Source organism: Balearica regulorum, chromosome 25 (assembly GCF_011004875.1).
Source record: "Balearica regulorum gibbericeps isolate bBalReg1 chromosome 25, bBalReg1.pri, whole genome shotgun sequence".
Lineage (NCBI taxonomy): Eukaryota > Metazoa > Chordata > Aves > Gruiformes > Gruidae > Balearica > Balearica regulorum.
Genome location: NC_046208.1, coordinates 4504770 through 4524198, shown reverse-complemented (window position 1 = coordinate 4524198; position 19429 = coordinate 4504770). Strand labels below are relative to the sequence as shown.

General features: G+C 62.5%; 1 protein-coding gene across 5 annotated transcripts in view; it reads left to right on the top strand.

The window, feature by feature from the left end:
- The window catches only part of FOXP4 (forkhead box P4), a 62318-nt gene extending 43512 nt beyond the window's left edge, over positions 1-18806 (top strand). For all 5 annotated transcript variants that reach the window (XM_075776248.1, XM_075776245.1, XM_075776247.1 and 2 more), the window contains 12 exons: positions 4780-4927; positions 5477-5681; positions 5959-6063; positions 8778-8865; positions 10845-10928; positions 11443-11644; positions 11743-11819; positions 12048-12149; positions 16485-16606; positions 16735-16801; positions 16937-17103; positions 17318-18806. In XM_075776248.1, the coding sequence (XP_075632363.1) occupies positions 4780-4927; positions 5477-5681; positions 5959-6063; positions 8778-8865; positions 10845-10928; positions 11443-11644; positions 11743-11819; positions 12048-12149; positions 16485-16606; positions 16735-16801; positions 16937-17103; positions 17318-17462 (1512 nt within the window). In that variant the 3' untranslated portion in view covers positions 17463-18806. The remainder of the gene's footprint in view (positions 1-4779; positions 4928-5476; positions 5682-5958; positions 6064-8777; positions 8866-10844; positions 10929-11442; positions 11645-11742; positions 11820-12047; positions 12150-16484; positions 16607-16734; positions 16802-16936; positions 17104-17317) is intronic.
- The last annotated feature ends 623 nt before the right edge of the window (positions 18807-19429 follow it).

The following is a 19429-nucleotide window of genomic DNA, read 5'->3' as shown; positions in this document are numbered from 1 at the left end:
TGCCCCTCTCTCTTCTCCCAAATCGGTGCGCGTGGTCCCGCGTTGGGGGTATTTTGCATTGTGCGTGCTGCTGTACGTCTGACATCGCTGCCCTCGCTATTCGGCAGCCTTGCTTAGGCTCCTGGTGCAGAGGGACGTGGAGCTGAGCCGCTCGGTCCCTGTCCCCAGCCGAGCGTCAGTAGCAAGCAGGGGAATGGGGTGCTGGGGCTGTTTGTTCCAGTCTTTCCCCCTGAAATCCAGCACTCTGATTTACACTCATCAATTCTCAGCACTTAAAAATTCCGCTTTCTTTAGAGGAGGAAAGCGTTTCAGCCCAGACCGTGCATGGGGGCGGCTGCAGGAGGGGTTCGATGGCAAAGCACATGCCGGTGCTGGGGGAATAGGGCAGCTCGAGCGGCTCAGGGTCAGGCCAGCACCCACTCGAGCCTTCAATAAACTTTGACCCGGGCTTTCATTGCGGGATGTTGCCGTATTTACGCAGCGTGTGTGGAGTCAGGCTTTATCGGAGCCATCTCCAGGAGCTGGAGTAGCTGCTCGTGCTCTAGGAACGGGGGAGGCATAAATCTGAGCTTCCTCAAGGACTTTCCTCTTGGCCGTGGTGATGTTATATTGCAGCAACAAACGGGGATATAATTAAGCTCTAACAAAGGGCTTGCTTAGCGGGCTCCTGGTTTAAAAAGCGCATGTTAACTTTTAATTAAATGGTACAGAGGAGATGAGAAATTTATCCACTAGGAAAGTCTGAGTGGCCAGCGGGGGGGAGGGGACATTAGCTGCTGCTAAAGGGGTGCATGTCCAGCTCCCGCCAGCGTCACCACCCCGTGGCCCCGAAAAACAGCGAGGGGGTCCCCGCGAGCGGATGCCACGGTGTTTCCCCTCCCCAAAACCCCAGCTGGGCTTTTTGGGGTCGGCTTCGCCCCATGAATTTGGGCAGCTGCTATTAATAAAGCCTGCTTTGGGCAGCAGCGCGTGCCTGCCAGGAACGGCAATGCCGTTGCTTCCCCCCGACGGCGCGGGGAATAGCTGGCGTGTCTGGGATGCCGCCGCAGAGCTGCTCTTGGCCGGCGGCGGCTCCTTCATGGAAATCCACGGCGGTATTTAATTACGGCCCCGCTGCAAGGTTTGTAAACCGAGCGCCTTCTGCTTTCGCTCTGCTTGATTTCAAGGACTCGCCTCGGTGTAATTGTAAGTCAGCAGCTCGTCTGCGAGCGCGGAGGGGGATCAGCAGGTGGGAACGGCTTTGTGCCGCCGCCGCGCCGGGAGCAGGTAGCAGCCCCGCATGGAGGAGCAGCTCAGATCTCCCCAGGAGGAGCGGCGCGGCTGGAGATCCCCCGGCGGGTGCGGGGAAGGGGAAAGCAGGAAAAGAGAGAGCGTGGAGGATGGAAACGTGTCGGAAGCGCCTGTCGGCAGCATCCTGTCCCAGAGGATGCGGGGGGTGCTTTGTGTCCGTGGTCTGCGAGGAGCTGCACCGTGGCGGGGGGCACGAGGAAGGGGCCGAGCAAGACAGCTGATCCATGCATCCCGCCGGGATGGGGCTGAGCTGCAGCCCAGCCCAGCCCAGCACATTTTCCTGTGTTAGGGTGTAAGGGTGAACCCCCCAGGCCCCAAGAGCATCCTGGGCACGGGGGGGAGCGAGGAGCTGCGGCGCAGGGCTGGGACGGCTCCGGGAGCCCCTCGCCCTCGTGGCAAGAGGCAGTGAAGCCGGTGTCTGCCGTCCCGCTCTTTCCCTGGCAGCTTTGCCTTTCCAAGTCCAGCTGCTGCAAGCGGCCCCCAGGTGCGGAGACCCCAGTTCCCCCCGGGGGTGAGGCCAGAGGGTCTCCGCGTGCCCCCAAAGCCGATGCGGGGGCTGTCCCTCTCCCTAGTCTTGCGGGGCAGGGGAAGGGGGTGGCGCGGGGGGCTGCCTGCTGCCTAACCTCGGTGTCAGCTTAATGAACTGCTCCTGTCAGTCCCGCGTGTCACGCCAAAACTCCTCCTGATGTGCTCATAAATCAAAGTGACGGCGGCTCTTACCCCGGTAGCTGCACCCAGTCATCTGCGTCTAATATACGCCGAGCGCAGGCGAAGCTCCGGACCCCGAGCCCCCGCACTGCGATGGGAGGTGGGACTGGGATGGGGGGGTGTGGGGGCCAAACGCAGGATCCGGCCCTGACACAGAGCAAGCTCCTCCGGTGGGTGCTGGGGTTCCCCGCTGGGAGGGACTCAGCCGGCGCTTGCCGAGGGAGAGGAGCCGAGCGGAGTTCGTGGGGCGATGGCTGGGGAGGGAGGGTTTTGATAAGGCTGGGGCTGGAATTCAGGCTCTCGCCACCCTGCCTTTTCCAGGGCAAACTTGACTGGGAGCCCCCGGGCTGGTGGGTGCTGTTGGGTGGGTCTGCACACGGGTGCACCTCTTCCCTCGTCGCACTCGGTGGTTTTTGAGCCCGTGGAGGTTGTTGGCTCAGCGGTTGCTCTCTAGGGACTGGCAGATTCCCTAGAGAGCAGCGGCCCTTGGTTTGGCTCAGCCTGGGCGTTTGTGCGTCCGCCGGGCACCGGGACTCGCGTCCCCCGGGCTGGTCCCTGTGTTTGTGGTCTGGTGGAGCCGTGAGGACGCACACGTGGAGTGGAAGCACGTGAAGGTGCAGGTTCGATGCGGACGGCATCGCCCCTGCCAGAGCCACGCGTGGGTCGGGGCTGCCCGGTCCTCCGGGGGTTTGGGGGGGGCTCTGTCCGCGGGTTGGGAGAGCCCGGCTGGGAGACAAGGCGCAGGCAGCGTGCCCCGGGGATCCTCATGACTTCATCCGCTCCCAATTTCCTCCTGCTCTGCCGCCTGGAAGCGCAGTGAATGTGGCTGTGTTTGAGCGGAGCCCGGGCTTGCCCCGGGGCCCCCGGGGAGGGCGGCGGCAGAGCCGGGAAGACGGGGAGAAGCTCGTCCCATCCCGGTTCCAGAGTCTAACCGAGGCAGGGACAGGGATGCCATGGGGGGACAGCGCTGCCTCTGTTAAGGCCCTCCGGCTCCCGGCCTGGTCCTGCCGCCTTCCCTCCGTCGTGGTCCTGCGGGGCCGCTGACTGCTGCGGTCCCGTGGCCTGAAGCCCTCCTGGCTCAGCGCCTTGCTCGGGGGCGAGGGCGAGCGCAGGGATTTCTCTTCGCTGAGTAGAAATCCCTTTGATTTATGCCTTTGTCTTCAAGCGTCAGAGGTGCGGGACCGAGGCAGAGCCAGAGAAGATCCGGACCTGACTCTGGGGGCACAATTCTGCCGTGGCCAAGGGGTGACAGGACAGGGAGGAGTTCACACATCCCTCTGAGGCTGAGAAACCAGATTTAAACTTTCTCTGTGCCCTAGACAGGACTCGCAGTCGTGCCTTACGTTGCAGACTGCCGGGATTTTGCAGGGCAGTGCCTGGAGCCCATCCTCACCCTCCGTCTCACAAAGCCGCAGCCGAGCATCAGCAGCATCTGCAGGGGACAGCCTGCGTCCCGCGGGGCCCAGGGTTCTGCTTCGGGTACAGCAGCGCGTGCTGGTTCCAAACTAAGTCGTGAACCGGGTTCTGTCTGCTGTTCCCTGCTGAGCCGAGGGTGAGATGCAGCCTCGGGGATCCTCGAGAGAGTGAGGATGGGGCCGTGCCAGGTCTCTGGGATCCCCAGCACTGGGGCCCTGAATCCGCACGATGCTCAGGCCCAGCCAGAAGATAGAAAAAAAAAAAAGGACATTTCCTATTACAGGATTCTTGTGCTCATCAGTAAGAACATGGACACAAAAATATTTCTTCTTGGGTCAAGCAATGGGGCTACAAAATGCCCCCCGCTCGCGAGTGCAACGAAATCAGGGGAAGCACCTTAGCGTGGGCTTAGCTGGTCGGTGCGGCACAACCGGCTCACGCTGCCTGCCAGCCCAGCAACCTGCAAACAACGTCTGTGCAAACAGAGGGGTTCAAGGGGTTACGGAGACGCCTGCCCCGCTAATGAGGCCAGGCAGGCCGGGGGCAGCTCCCCTCTCATGGCCGGCTCAGATTAGCAGCTGCCTGTCCCCATCCCTAATTGAATTCTCTCCCCTTCAGTTAATTTTCATGGATTTCTTGGTGCCTCCCCAGGGACCCGTCCTGCCTAACTAGTTTAGGGCCAGCTATGCCGGTCAGAGCGTGGCCGGCTCCTGAGGACGGGTGGGAGAGTCGCCTACCTGGGGGATGCTCGTGGCCGGGCGGGGGGCACTGGTGCTGGTGCCCAGGGGCTGGGAGTGCTGGGGACCTGCTCCCCTGCGGGCAGTTGTTTTCTGCCCCCCACCAGGAAGGGGCTTGCAATGGTCATTTTTGGCAAACGAGGACCATTGTTCTGCTTAAAGGAACATGTTGTGCATGTGGGCAGTCTTAGAATGCCTTTTGGGTACTGAGATCTCCTGTTCTTTCAGTGATGCTCGGTGCCCACGGGAGCTCGCCCTGTGGCTGAGCCTCCCTGCGTGGGACCCCACGGCTCGGCTTTGGGGGTTCGCCCATCTCGCAGGCAGAGCTGGGTCTCTGCTCCAAGCAAGCCCCCAGCTCTGCTCGCTCCCTCTCCTTTCAGTGCTTTATTTTTCCCTTCCCCTTTCCTTTTCTTCCCCTCCTCTTCTGACAGATCAAAGCCTCCGTCCGGCTCAGCCGCAAGCTGAGCGGGCACAGCGGCCCGGCAGCAGGATGGAGGCACGCACGGCCGCGGTATCGCCGCCGCGGGCATCCCTCGCTGCAGCCGCCGGGCCCCTGCCTTCCCTGCGAGGCTTCTGCTGCAAGGCTGGAAGTAACGCGCTTTGATTTCTCCCTTTTGTCTCCCGGCAGCCGTTAGGGAACAAGCAGCTGGCCTTCCAGCAGCAGCTCCTGCAGATGCAGCAGCTCCAGCAGCAGCACCTGTTAAACCTGCAGCGCCAGGGGCTGGTGAGCCTCCCGCCGGGGCAGGGCACCGTGCCCCTGCAGACCCTGCCCCAAGGTAAGGACCCCTGCCCGGGGCGGGGGGTGCGTTGGGGGGGGGCTGTGGCTGCAGCTTCTCCCCGCTCTGGGTGAGGGAGGGCTGGGGACGGAGCTGGGGCGTTGCTTTTCCTAATGCACCCCTCTAACGTTTGGGGCCTGATTGCATTAATGGCCGGAGCAGATTGGGAGAGTTTGAGCTGGGTTGTGTGCAGGATTGGGCCCCCAGCTTCCTCTTGCAGGGGGGTGCCAGGGTGCGGGGAGCCGGGGCCACCTCCTCTCCAGGGGCAGCTCTGTGGGGCTCCGCGGGTGCTGCGGGCGGCTTGTTTTGGGCTTCCCGATGGGGCCGTGCAGGCTGTCCACCCTGGCTGCCGGCACGGAGGGCTGTGCCCAGTTTCGGGTGATGATTTCCCAGTGCACGGTCCATGCTGGGCCGCCTGAGCTTCGGGGAGCCAAGCTGCACCAGGCAGGGAGGGAACCCGTGGGGTCCCAAGCAAACCTGGTGCATGGGTGTCGGTGGGTGCTGCGCCGTCTCCCCGCTGACGGCCGGCGCTTTCTCCCCGTGCCGTAGCTGTGTGCCCCTCGGACCTCCAGCAGCTCTGGAAGGAGGTCACAGCCGCCCAGCCCGTTGAGGACAGCATTAAGCAAGAAGGTCTCGACCTCACCACCAACACCTCCAACTCTACCTCGTTTTCGGCCGCCAAGGTCTCGCCTCCCATTTCCCATCACCCTCTGCCCAATGGACAGAGCACCATGCACACGCCGAGAAGGGACAGGTAGAGCCGGGTCGGACCCTGGCACTTTGGTTTTATACCCCCGGAGAGGTGGAAGGGGTCAGGATCTGTCACGTGGGGGGCTGGCAACAGGGTTGGGAGGGCTGGAGGGTTTCTGCCCACCCCATAAACGAGTCCTATCGCTGTTTTGCTGTGCCCGTGGAGGGCAGGGAGCCATCGCTACGGAGTCTCCCGTGGGTCCCCGAGGGCTGACCCCGTGCACGGGAACACCGGAGCATCACGGCTGCCCCATCTGACGGTCCCTTTCCGTCTTCTGCAGCTCTTCCCACGAAGAGACCCCCAGCTCCCACCCGCTCTACGGCCACGGAGAGTGCAAGTGGCCCGGCTGCGAAACCCTCTGTGAGGACTTGGGACAGTTTGTCAAGTAAGTGCTCCCTTTTTTGGGGGAGGTTTTCCTGGAGGAGGGGAGAGCCTGTGTTCTCGGGCTGGGACAGCATGGCGCTGGCGGAGGGGGACACCCTGGAAATGGGGTCCAGACACCCCAAAGTCTCTCTGCCAAGAGCTGGGGGGTCCCCATGCAAAAGGAGAAAACACCAGAGATTGCTGCTAGAGGAGAAGAGACCCAGTGGAGCAGGCAGCAGGCGAGGGGAGTTTGCAGCTCCCATCCTGGGGGGTGAGAGGGGGGGAGGAAGCAGATGGCGGCGCGGCAGCCCGCTGACACCGCTTGTGGGCTCCGGCGCTGACTGATTAACTCCGCTGTCGAAGAGCCCTCTGCTAGCGTCAGGGTCAAACAAATTGTTTTCACGCTTCGTCAGAGGTTTACTTAATTAGTTCATTTGCAATTAGATCTCTTTGTAGCCGGGATTTTTAGCAAAGACATCAGAAGGAACTGACGGGCTTGCTTGCTCCTTCCCCCCCGCCTCTCCGGCTGTCTGCTCGGCCGAGACGCACCAGCGCACACTTCGGTCTCCATCAGCGAGACTTTGGGTTTTTACAAACCGATCCTGTCCGCTGCCGCGCGCTCGGGGCCGCTCGGGTGGGAGCATCCCTCGGACCGCGCCGGTCTCCTTCCCAGGGCAGGAGCTGGGCAGAGGCCTTGCAGAGGCGGAGGAGGAGGAGGAGGAGGTGCGAAGGCAGCCTGGGGAGGCTGGGGAAGTGTTGCCTGGTGGCATTTGAGTGAATGAGTCAGGCTCCTGCATCCTTCTTCCTCTGACTCACGGGTGAACCTAGATAAGGCAGCTCTTCCCACCTCTCCGGGCATGTTTACATGGCACGGGGCAGATGAGCAAGCTCCAGTTTGGAAGGTGGAGCCGGGGTTGGCAGGGGACGGCCGGGGCTGGGTCGCGGTGCCGGGAGAGCCTTGCTGTGCCGCCGGGGGCTGGAGGGTCCCTGCACCCCACCTCCCTGCCCCCCTGGGCACGCGTAACGCTTGCACTAGTGAAGTGTTTCTGTCCCCTCTGTCCAACGCGAGCGGGCGTTGGGGTGTGGGACAGACAGACGGCAAACTCCCAGCTCCCAACGGCCGAGCCCAGCTGCAGCGTGGACCTTGCTTGGAGTCCGGGCGCTGGCTTCACGCCCGCGCTGAGCATCACCTCCACAGAGCAGCACTGGGGTGCGAAGGGGCAGCGCATCCTTTGAGCGGGGGTTTATAAAAGCCTGTGAGGGTTGGTGGGAGACGTCTCCGTTCCCACTCAGCACAGCCTACGCTCTCGATAGCTTTTTCCTGGAGAAACGGCCGTGCCCTCGGTCTGCCGTGCGGGGAGAGGAGCGGGCAGCTTGGTCCAGCCGCAGCCCTGGGAGAGGGGCTGAGACACCGGCGGGGTTTGCTCACAGACGGGCTTGGCAGCTGGTCCCAGTTACCTAACTTGTTTGTGCAAGTTGGGGCTGGAAGTCTCTTGCAAACGGTTGGGTGAGACTCTCGCCATCTTCTGCATCTGGACTGAGGGTAGATACTCCTGAGGCACCTTCTCCTGGGATGTCTCAGCAAAAATAGCTCAGTCTTGGTCCTTGGTCCCGCTGGCCTGTGGCCCTGGGACACCCGCGTGTTTCCCAGCATCAGATGCCACCTTTTGGGGTGTTCCCGGGGTGGCCCCGGCATGGTTTCCCCTGCCGCCCAGCATCCCCCCTCTGACCTGTCTCACTCCTCCAGTGAGGACCCCCCAGGTTTGCACCCACCCCAGCAAGGACACGACCTGGCCACGCGATGCCTTCGGGGCTGGGTGCATCCCCAGGCTGCCGCTTTGCTGGGTCCTGGGGGCAAGGACCCCCCCCTCAAGGCGATGCCGGGGTATCCCTGGCTCCGCAGCTGCCTGCCTCAGCCAGGAGCGCTTCCCCTCCCCGAGAAGGAGGGAGGGCAGCGAGGACCATGGGTTTAAGCTGAAGGAGGGTCGATTTAGATTAGACGTTAGAAGGAAATTCTTTACTGTTAGAGTGCTGAGGCCCTGGCAGAGGTTGCCCAGAGAGGTTGTGGCTGCCCCTGGCTCCCTGGCAGTGTTCAAGGCCAGGTTGGATGGGGCTTTGGGCAACCTGGGCTAGTGGAGGGTGTCCCTGCCCGCAGCAGTGGGGTTGGAACTAGATGATGTTTAAGGTCCCTTCCAACCCAAACCATTCTATGGTTCTGTGACCAAAGGCCCTTGTGCTTTATAAACATAAAGTGCCTTATAAACATAAGGCATGAAAGCGGTAGGATGAGGAGCACCCCGGAAATGTCAGCTTCTGCCTTCGGGGCTTTCCTTAGAGGGTGTAAGTAAATCTCCATAATGCCGCCTTTGTCCTGGAAACCTGCTCCTCAGGTCCTCCCGGGCGCCTCCTGCCAGCAGCCTTCTCAAGGACTTTCCATCAGCAGTGGCTGCTCCTAAATGCGGCAGGGCTGCCCCGGGCAGGGCTGGTGGTCCACGGCTGCACTCCAGCCTGGGTTCTGGAAGAGCCACGGCCCAGTTTGCTTGGCCGCCTTCGCGCCTCAGTTTCCCTTCTGCTCGTCACGCTTTGGGCAGCAGTGCCGGAACATCCCCGGGCGTCCCTGGGCGTTGCTTGCGGTACAGGCGGTTTGCAGGTCAGGGCTGATCCCAGGTGTGGCCCCGGCAGAGGGACCGCGCTGTGGGCACGTCCAGGCACAAACCCCCGTGTTCTCCTCCCCAGACACCTCAATACAGAACATGCACTTGATGACCGAAGCACGGCCCAGTGTCGAGTCCAGATGCAAGTGGTACAGCAGCTGGAAATACAGGTGGGTGCCGCCCCGGCCTCGAAGGACAGGGGTTTAAAGAGCCGTCTCCTTCCCAGCTCTGCGTGCCGTGTCTTGGCTGCTCTCTGCGGGAGGGGAGTAACGAGGTTGGGGACCACCGTAGTGAGATCACCAGCCGCCCTGGGGGCTCATTTTAAGCGTCTTTCCCAAATAGGAGTGGTGGCCCTGGATCACATCCTGGCGGAGATCGAGACCTGGGGGACCCTTAAACTGGTTCCCCCTCCAATACCAGTATCCCTGCTCGAATGCAATGGGGCTGGAGGAAGGGACAAGCTGTCCCTCCTGCCCCAAGTGTCCCTGTTGGGTACGAGGAGATGCCACAGACCTGGAAGGGGCATGCATGCTGCCTGGGGGGGTGCGTGCCCACCGGCGGGACATGAGCTGTGCCCCAGCCCTCGTGCCCAGCCGTATGCCGTGGCGAGAGCTGTGGGGTTGCTGAGCTGTTTGGAAATCAGGCCACTTATTTTGGTGGCTGAGCGTGGTCTTCGGGGTGCTATTTTTTGGAAAAATCAGTTCTTTAAATAGTGCCCTTCCCAGCGTCTCCAACTCCCCAATGTGCTGTGTGTAATTTGGTTAATAGAGAAGGAGGGGAGAAAAATGGGAGGAAACGGAGGGGTTTCGTCTTGGGACTTGAAAGCCATCAAGGGGGCAGGGGTGTCTGTCAGAGGGTCACTCACCGAGACCCCAACAGCACAACGGTGCCCGGCTGTTCGCCAGGGGCTGGCAGGAGCTCGAAGCGGTTTGTGCCCATCGCAGTGCGCAGTGACGGGTATCATCACGGGGGATGCCGGCCCTGGGGGGCAGCGGGCCAGGATGTGCAGCAGCCTCGGGACTCTCCGCCCGGCGTTACAATAACAGGGGCTGCGGAGTGGGGGGGACGCAGCAAAACCTTCCCGGGTGGGGAGGCTGCAAAGCCGCCTGGTGAAGCCGTGCGATCGCATCCTGCTCCCCAGCCCTCGCTAAAACGAGAGGTTGAAAGCAATTACTGGGGCTTAAAGAGGGGAGGGAAAGGAAGGGGGGGGGAAAGCTGAAGGGCGAGCAGAAAGCTGCGTGTGCAGAGAGGAGAACCTGCCACCGGAGCTACCAATTATAAAGTTTTCAGCGCAGAGCTCCCGCTGTGCCAGCGGAGAGCGTCTGCATCACGAGGGGAGACCTGTCAGCTCTAATGAGCACCACGACAGCGCGAAAGCATCCGAGCTGCTCCAAACTTGCAGCAAACTCTGCTCCGGCTCCCGCCTTTAACTCCTTCCTCGCCCGACTCCCAGCTCTGGCGCCCGCCCGGGGAGGGGGCTTGGCTGGCGGGGAGCCCACGGCACGAGGGGATGTGGCCAAGCCCCGAGCTTGAGGGGTCGCGGTGGAAAGGGAAGGTGACGGGAAGAGAGCGGGTGTCAGATCCCATCGCTTCCGCCGGGCTCAAAATCTCTCCTGGTGCCACAGTGAATATTTCACCCTTCTCCGCACTCCAGGGAGTAAACAGGCAGGCGTGCACAATTAAAGCGATGTTGCGTGTCCAGGTGGATGGATGGACGGACAGAGGGATGGGTGGATGGACAGGGAGCTGCTGGTGAGCAGGAGGCAGCAGAGGCCGGAGGAGGGCGAAGGGGACGGCTGGCACCGGGGCGTGGGGACCGGAGCGCCTGGGAAGGAGAGCGAGGGCTGCGGTGGGTGGCCAGGACACGTGAAATGACTCCGTTTCATCGCAGATTTTTCATCTGGCAGCACATGTAGAGCCGGAGCAGCAGCAGCCCCTGTCCCCCCGTGCTGGGTGCCACAGCCCCCCGCAGAGCCATGGTCCCACTGGGGCTCTCGGGAGGGCTCGGTGTCAGGCAGGAGGTGGCTGCTGTGGGGACACAGGCGGATGCTGCCTGCTGGCAGGCAGGGCTCGGGGCAGCTCCTCCAGGCCGTGGGCACCTCCGCGGTGACTGCCGGCACTGCCCGACCATCTCTTCTGCTTCTTGCAGCTGGCAAAGGAGAGCGAGCGTCTCCAAGCAATGATGGCCCATCTTCACATGAGACCTTCAGAGCCAAAGCCTTTCAGCCAGCCTGTAAGCGTGTGTCCTCTCCTGCAGCCACCCCCTCTCCCCCCGTTTCCCCTCGCCGCTGGCTGCCGTCCCCTCCCTGCCCTGCTCATGGTCACCACGGCCCTGCGCGGCCCAGCTCGACGTGGTCTGCTCTGACCACGCTTTGGTGCACGTAGCCTGGTCCCTTGTGCTGGTGTGAGGCATCAGGCAGGAGGGAAACGCAGCCTGTGTCCACCAGCTCGGACATGTAGCGGATGCGTCTCGTCCCACGGTTGCATCCCCTCCTGTGGTTGTGTCCCCTCCCGTGGCTGCATCCCGTCCTGCGGTCGCATCCTTTCCTGCAGTTGCATCCCATCCCGCGGTTGCATCCCATCCCCGCCAAGCCCAGCGCGTTCCCCCTGCCAGCCCTTGGCTTCCCGCTTTGCGGCATGAGCCGGCTCAGCCTTGCCGAGCTGCCGGTGTGCCGGGGGCTCTGCCAGCCCCTGCCGGATTCCCCGCGCCCCCAACCGCCCGCCCTCCCTCCCGCCTGTCCGTGCAGCTGAACCTGGTCTCCAGTGCCACCCTCTCCAAGAGCACTTCCGACACGTTCCCCGACGGCTTACCTCATCCCCCCACCTCCGCCACGGCGCCCATCACCCCCCTGCGGCAGGGCCCCTCCGTCATCAGCTCTTCCACTTTACACAACGTGGGGCCCATCCGCAGGAGAAACTCGGAGAAGTTCTGCACCCCGATATCTTCAGGTGAGCTGTGGGATGGGGCTCAGCACCCTCCGTCACGTGGCTGCCGGGTCCCAAAGCATTTCCCTTCACCCCCCGCCATTTCTTGTTTCTCCCTCCAGAACTTGCACAGAATCACGAGTTTTACAAAAACGCGGATGTCCGGCCGCCCTTCACGTACGCCTCGCTCATCCGGCAGGTGAGTGGCTCCCCGTGCCGTGGGGTTCAGCTCTGCACCCCGAGACCTGCCCACAGTGCACCTTGGGCAAAGCTGCGTTCTCCCCCGCTTTATGGGTCCTGGGGGAGCCCCGCGCCTGCTGAACCCCCAGTTTCTGCCCCTTGTGCCTCGCCACGGGACCGGGGTCAAGCCCAGTCAGCGCGCCGGGGCGTCATGGGTGATGCTCTTGTCCCCTCTCTGGTTTCCCAGGCCATCCTGGAGACCCCCGACAGGCAGCTAACGTTGAACGAAATCTATAACTGGTTCACGCGGATGTTTGCCTACTTCCGGAGGAACACGGCCACCTGGAAGGTGAGAGCAGCCCTGCTCAGCGCCCTGGGGCTCGCCCCATCCCACCCAGGGCTCACCCCATCCCACCCGGGGCTCGCCCCATCCCACCCGGGGCTGCCCGCTGCGGGAGATGCTTCAGCTTATATGGGCACTTGTGGTAAAGGACCAGTTCATTGCACAGCTCTGAGATGGTGCAGGAAATGATTTTGTGGATAAATCGCACATTTTCCTCCCCAAAATGCACCTCTGGTCTGTGGGCACGCATCACCCCTGCAGTAGGATACGGCAAAGGGCCGCGCTGTAGGAACCCGGGCTTTTCGCGGAGCTGCCCGCCGTGGCACCGGGAGAAGGGTAGAGGAAGGAGCGAGACACTCGAAATCGCAAATAAGGTTAACGATAACCCGGGGGCGGGTGGCACGCTGCGAGCGGAGGTGCCGCAGCCGGGCTGCGAGACGTGGCGGCCGGGTCTCGGCGGTGGCCAGGGATGCGGGTGCTGGTCCGTGGGGATGGAGGGCTGGCTGGTGGCTGGGGGGGACCAGTGGCTCTGCTGCCAGACCCCAAGCGGGTGCCTGTGCCCGTCGGTTCCCCCCACCCCGTGCACGGTGCTGTACGGGCAGGTATTGAAAGATTTTAGCACCGAGGAGCCGTTTGTCACTGGCCTGGGCTGAGGGGTGTGAATTTTGGGGCAGCACACAGGTGCTGGGGCTGCTCTCCCCTCGGTTATATAGAAATCACTAAATCTGAGAGAACTGAGGAAACGCGTCTCGGGAGCAGTGCGGTTCTGAGAAGGAGCAGTTATTTCCCCAGCTAGGATGGATTTATTTATTGTTTCCTGCTGGATGTATCTACTGAGACCGCTTCCTTCTGCTCAGGGCAACAAGCAGCAAAGCGGTAGAGGGAGACTAACACTTAAAAAAAAAAAAAAAAAGAAAAGTGAGGTGCAATGGAGATATGGTGCATTGTGAAAGGGTGAAGGAGGACTCGGTTATTCTGGAGCCCCCGTGCATTGCTGCTGCAGATCAGAGCTGACCGCAGCAGGGGTTTGCGTCTCTGCAGCAAACTTGGGGTGAATTATGGATGTTTGGGTGCTACGGGTGGCCCCTGGCTTTGGCACGGCCCGTCCCGAACATCCCTGTGTGCCGAGCGGGGAGGAGGGCGCTGGGAAGGAGCAGGACAGGAGCGGGCAGAGGTTCCCGGGCCGGTGGTGGTGCTGGCCGTGGCCCTGCGTCAGTCTGGAGTCCCCCTCACGGCACGCATGCAGCACTGCAAGCCGGCGCTGCGCGGCGTGGGGAGCATCGCCAGGAGCATCGCCGGCCGCCACCGCTGCCCCAGCCAGGCCCGTGGGGACACCCACCGGGTTTGGGGAGAAGTGGGGGCACTTTGGGAAGTGACGGGGGCGTTGGGGCGGAGAGCCCGGCGCGGCCGTCGCTGCTCCCAGCACGGTGTCTCGCCGTCCGGGGCAGAGCGGGGGCTGTGACCTGCTCCGTGCCTCAGCTTCCCCATCTGTGGAATGAGATAACGGCAGGGGAGAATGCCTTTTTCCTGCCCTTTTACTACCTGAAAGGAATAAGTGGGTTTGGGTTTTTTTCATTGCGACTCCCCGAGATCCCGTGTTACCCAAGGGCAGAGCCGATCTCTTGGAGCGGGGCATCCCCCAGCTTTCTGGTTCCCTTTTTGCTGCTCTTTATTTTTTCCTGTTCCACCACGAAAGGGGATGGCAGAGAATTAAAAAGAGCTGGGAGGGATGGTTCCCTTTACAACTTTCAGCGTCCAAGGCCAGGCTTCTTTTGAAGGAGGGGGATATGCAGGAAAAAATAATGCATTTCCGCTCCTCAGAAAACCGCCGTTTCTGCTGCGGCTTCTCCCTCGTCTCCTGCCTCAGCTGCCCCCCGGGATGGGGCAGGGGTGCCGGGGGCCAAGGTGGGTGCCCCGTCCCCACGGTGGGGCAGAGCCGCGGTGCAGCGTGGGGGCCCACGGGGAGCCCCCCGGCACAGCACGGGGAGCGGGGCCGGGGCCGTAAAGCAAACATCATTAGAAAAGACAAAGATGAGAAGCAAACAGAGCAGCCAGGTCTGGCACTGAGCAAATACTCTGTCGAAATACAAAAGCCACGTTAGGATGCGGCAGGGACCCCCCTGCGCCGGGCGGGAGAATTCCCGCGTCGGGGGTCTTGCCTGGCACCTCCTCCATGTCCTGGGGCTAGCACCCTGCCAGCACCCTGCCCCACACCCAGCACCGGTGACGGGGCATCCCAGGCTCTGGTGATGCCGAGTCGCATCCTGCCCGGTGCCAGGATTTATTTTATCTTTGCACACACGTACCCGCCGGAGCCTGGAAGCAGGGGGGTGTCACAGGGGGAAGAGGGGGGACGTGGGTGCTGCCGGGCTGGGGCCGCGTCTCCGTGTGCGGGAAGGGTTTCGGCTTTGCCACGCTTCTTGCCTTTAATCAGGGCTTTGTTTAGAGGAGGAGTCCCCTGCGTGCACAGGAAGGAGGAAGGGGAGCATGGGGCAGGATCCGGCCCCGGCGCGGGGAGGAAGTCCTGTGTTTGCTCGCCAGCGGACAGAGGGGTTCAAGGGCAGCGGCAGGACCCGGCCCCCGCCAGACTGCGGACCCCCGGGCGCGGGCAGGGAGCGGGGGGTTTGCAGAGGCGGTGCAAGGACAGAGCAGGAGCTGGGGGCTCATCCTGCCCCGTTGCTGGCCAGGGAGCACAGTGGTGTCTGGGGTCCCCTTTGGATTTCCAGCTCCCCAGGACACCTGTGTGCGCGGTGCTGAGCGCGGCTGTGCTCTCCTGTCCGGGCGATGCCGGGTCTGAGGATGAGGGATGCCTCGGCCCCCGGGGCAGGGCATGTCCCAAACGGAGCGTATCCCTTCGGGAGAGAGTGGCGATGGCACCGTGCTGGCGCCTGGGAACCCGGCTCTGCACCACACTGAGCACCACTCAAGGAGTGGGACAGGGGTTCCCAGTCCCCCCCGAAAAATCACATCAGACAGCACGGACTGGGCCCAAATCTCCTTCCCCAGGAACCGGCTCCTGGGAGCCAGGGCAGCCGCTTGCCAAGTTTCCCCTTCGGGCCAGCTCTGCCAAACAGCAGGAGGAGCAGGAGCCTGCCCGTCCCCGCTGCCCGTCCCCGCTGCCCGTCCCCGCACAACCCGGCTCTCGGCGGGGCCGTCACGGCGACACCGGGCACGATGGCACAGCCAGGGCTGCTCGGTGGGCACGGGGCAGCGCCGGAGGGTGGGTGGGTGTGTGGATGGATGGGTGGATGATGAGGGAAGGAGCCCAGCTTTGTTTGGTTTTGTCCTTAAATTAAAAAGCAAAAGGGGGGACAGTGCGATTTGATGAGTTTCTGGGAACTCGAACACTTCCCAGCGCGGGGGGGTTCAGTCCTTGTGTCTCCTTTCGCCTTGTTGTGTTGGCCGGCTCCTTTGTTTATACAGCCCCCGTTCGACCTTTTAAATTGCTGTTAATGTTTTAGCGTAACGAATTAGTCTCTCATCACGAATCAGGACTCGAAATAAAAAAAAATAAAAAAATAAAAAAAAAACCCTCCGAGGCCAACTTCCTGAAATTGGGGTCATTCTCATTTGCAAGGCAGAGAATCTGAGAACCTTAATGCAAGGAAATTTATTCAAAGGCAGAGCCCCGGCGTGATTAGGCCCTTTGTAATTATAGCTCGGAGAGATTCCACTCCAGCCTCCTGCCTCCCTCATGGATTAGCAAGTGAGTCGGAAAAATACACAGGATTTAATTAGAGGCAAATTAAAATTGGTAATGAAATAGGGGCAGTAGCAAATGGCAGGGAGTTGGAAGGGGAAAAGGGAGCTGGTATCTCTCGGGGCTGCGCTGTCTGCCTACGTGTGTGTCTCTTTATTTTACATTTAGAAATGTAAAGATGGTCAATGTAAAGAAGAAAGGGAGGGAAAGGACCAAAAAGGGAGGGTAGGGGAAAGAAAAAGAAAGGAAAAGATTAGCCGGCTTTGCCGAGCATCCCCGAGCAAGCTGCAGTGCCGAGGGTGGCTCTGCTCCAGGGTCCTTGCTGGTGTGACTTGTCCCTTGTCCCACGCTGTCCTCGTCTTCCTCGGCGTCTGGCCGGGGCTGACGAAACCAGGTTGTGTCCCGCGCGCGGCTCGGGGGACGCGGCTCCTAAACCCTCTCGGTGCTGATGGGGCGAGCAAGTGTTTGCAGCGTCCCCGGGTGGCTTTGCAAAGCGTTCCGCTGTAGACAGGGGCAGCCCGGAGCCGTGGGGACCTCACAGGGGCTGGGCGAGGAGGAGGATGGGGAGGAAGAGGAGGGGTCCGGGTGGCAAGGCAAGCGAGGGCCGTGCCGCTGAGCTCTCCTGCCCGCTCTGCCCGCAGAACGCTGTCCGCCACAACCTGAGCCTGCACAAGTGCTTCGTGCGCGTGGAGAACGTCAAGGGAGCCGTCTGGACCGTCGACGAGCACGAGTACCAAAAGCGAAGGCCACCAAAGATGACAGGGTGGGTCCTCCTCTCCCGCGGGACGCAGCCCGAGAGCCGCGCTCGTGCCCACCTCCGCTGCCACCCCCCCCCGTCCCCGGGCTGGGAGCGCTCAGCCGTGCATCGTTCTGCTGTCTCTCTTTCTGCAGGAGTCCAACCTTAGTCAAAAACATGATTTCAGGACTCGGTTACGGAGCACTTAATGCAAGTTACCAGGTAAGGACCCAGGCCCGGCCCTGGCAGGGATGAGGGGGCACTCCTCCCGTTTTCCACCGTAGCCGTGTTTCCTGCTCGTGCGGCTCCTGGTCTCGCTTCCCCCGTGCCTCGAGCCGCCACCGCTTTCTGTTGCAGGCTGCGCTGGCGGAGAGCAGCTTCCCGCTGCTGAACAGCCCCACCATGATCAACACCAGCTCCGCCGGCGGCATGCTGCACGTGGGCCACGACGACGTCAGCAGCACCGTGGAGCAGGTCAACAGCAACGGCAGCAACAGCCCCCGCCTGTCCCCGCAGCAGTACAGGTCAGCCTGCCCGGGGGCGAGGCATGGCGCCGGAGGGTTCGGAGCGAAGGGACGGCGGCACATCGGGCACCGGGAGCTGCCTGTTGTTGCCTCCGTGGCTGCCTTCCCCCTGGCGAGGGGCAGCGTGGGGATAGAGGGCGTTGGGAGCGAGAGCTTTGTGGGGTTGCGGCCGGTGGGACCCGCTCTCTGAGGCTGAAGGCTTCCCTCCCCGCAGCCATCCAGTGCACGTGAAGGAGGAACCAGCCGAGGCAGAGGACGACAGCAGACCCGTCTCGCTGATGGCCACCACCAACCAGAATGTGACGATTCCCGACGACAGGGACCTGGAGGAGGAGCTGCCGGTGGAAGACTTGTCCTAAGGACCCCTTCCTCCTCCCCACCGAGGGGAAATCCCTTCCCACCCTCCCGGCCAGAGACCAAGCGATGGCTCCCACCTCCCCAAGGTGACCTTCGGCATTAACCTGTTTCTTAAAGGCACTTCCACGAAGCAAAAGGGTTTCCTTGGTGCAACAACCTGTTGCTGACGGCGTGTCCCTCCCGCTCCCCACTGCCCCACGCCGCGGCCCCGGTGACTGACCGACCCCTGCCGTGGGGTACATCCTGCAACACGAGAAGCAAAAACCCGAGAGCTGGACTTTTTCTCCCCTCCTCCCTTGGTTAGTGACTGGTGAACGAGGATGGTAGGTTGTTTCTGTCCGAAATGGTCCCTCCTTCCTTCCTTCCCTGTGCGCAGCGGGCATGGGGAAGGCACCTCCGTCCCCTCTTCCCCTGCGGTGCTCTGCCGCCCGGCGATGCTCGAGCCTCCACCAGCGACCGCCCCGGGGAGGGAAGGCGATGGCAGGAGCCCGCCGTCATCTCTCCTTCCCCCAGTGGGTTTTGCACTAGGAGGGACCGTGGACCCTGCCCACGTGCTGTTTCCACCCAGCTTTGGGGGAAGAAACAGCAGAAACGGGGGCAAGTCCTCTGCCACGGTCTGGACGTCAGGCTTGCATCATTGTCTCCTGGCTGGGGAAGGACGAGTCGGTGGGACTGTGTCACCTTCGCCTTGTCACCTCCGGCAGGTTGCTAACCCGCCCGGTGAGCAGAACAGCCCACCCCGCGTTGGCTGCCCACCCTGAGCCCCCCAGTCCCCATCGGTGGCATCTAGCAGCGACGACCATTCCCAGCCGCCCACCAGCGCCAGGCAGCGAGGACGTGGCTCCCCGCTTCCTTCTCGACGTCGGCTGCGGCGGGTGCCGCCTCTCCCAGCCCACGCGAGGCGGCCAGTGGCCTGACTTCGACTTGCAGAGAAAGGTCCCCGGTCCCCCGCGTGCCCCGTTCCTCCTCCGAAGCCGGGGCAGGGTCTCCGAGGATGGACAACGGCGCGGGGAGGCAGCACCCACCACCGCCGAGCCGCCTCCCCAGGGTGCTCGCAGAGGAGCTGGCGCAGGCAGAGCCCGGTGCTGAGCCGCTGGTAGCAAAGCCGAGCCCGGTGAAACCCTGTGGCAGCCGAACCTGGCTGTGGCCGGCGAGCCGAGCCTGCTGGCGCCGGGGCTCCCGCTCTCTTCTTTTCTTTTCGTTATCCTTTTGTGTGCATGTGCATCCAGATGGGAAGATACCAAAAGATTTCTGGAGACAGAAGGTCCGTAGTTCAGGTGAACAGATGGTATTAATGCCAAAAAAAAAAAAGAAATATTAATAATAATGAGAACAACACAACCAAACACCCCTCTTCTCCCTGCTCTTTCTTTCTGTGGTGGTGATGTGGGTACCCAGCACCGGGCTCCTCCTGGCCGGCAGCCGCAGCCTCCCCCGTGCCGGCCTCGGGGACCAGCACCGTCCCCAGCACAGCCGGGCTGGCGCTGGCGGTCCCGGCACGCAGCGGGGGCTTGGGGGACTTGCTGTGACGGACGTGGAGCTGCGTTCGTTTTTGAGCCCAGCTCTGCGCTCTCCTGAAGCGCCCCTGAGCCTGCTCCGTGCCCCCTGTCCCTGGTACCCCAGGCTGAGATGGTGGCGGTGGGGGCTGCGTCACCGCCCCAGCCCCGTGCCGGGGTCCCGGCGCCAGCACCCTGGGAGCTGCTTTTTGGGTTGAAAATGCAACACACAGCTGTGGGTCGTGGGGGGGGGGATTCTTGTTTGTCCCCGTGCATCGCCTCTGTGACATCCTTAAGGGGTTCTTGGCCCTGTGACGCGTGTCCCCGGGGCCAGCCCGTACCTGAGCTCACCCCAGCGCAGCCTTTTCACTGCCCGTTGCGTCCTCGGTACCCAGGTGCTGCAGAGACAGGGGCGGCCCTGACTCCCCCCTGCAGCCACCCGTGAGGCTGAGCAAAGCCCCCCCACACCCTGT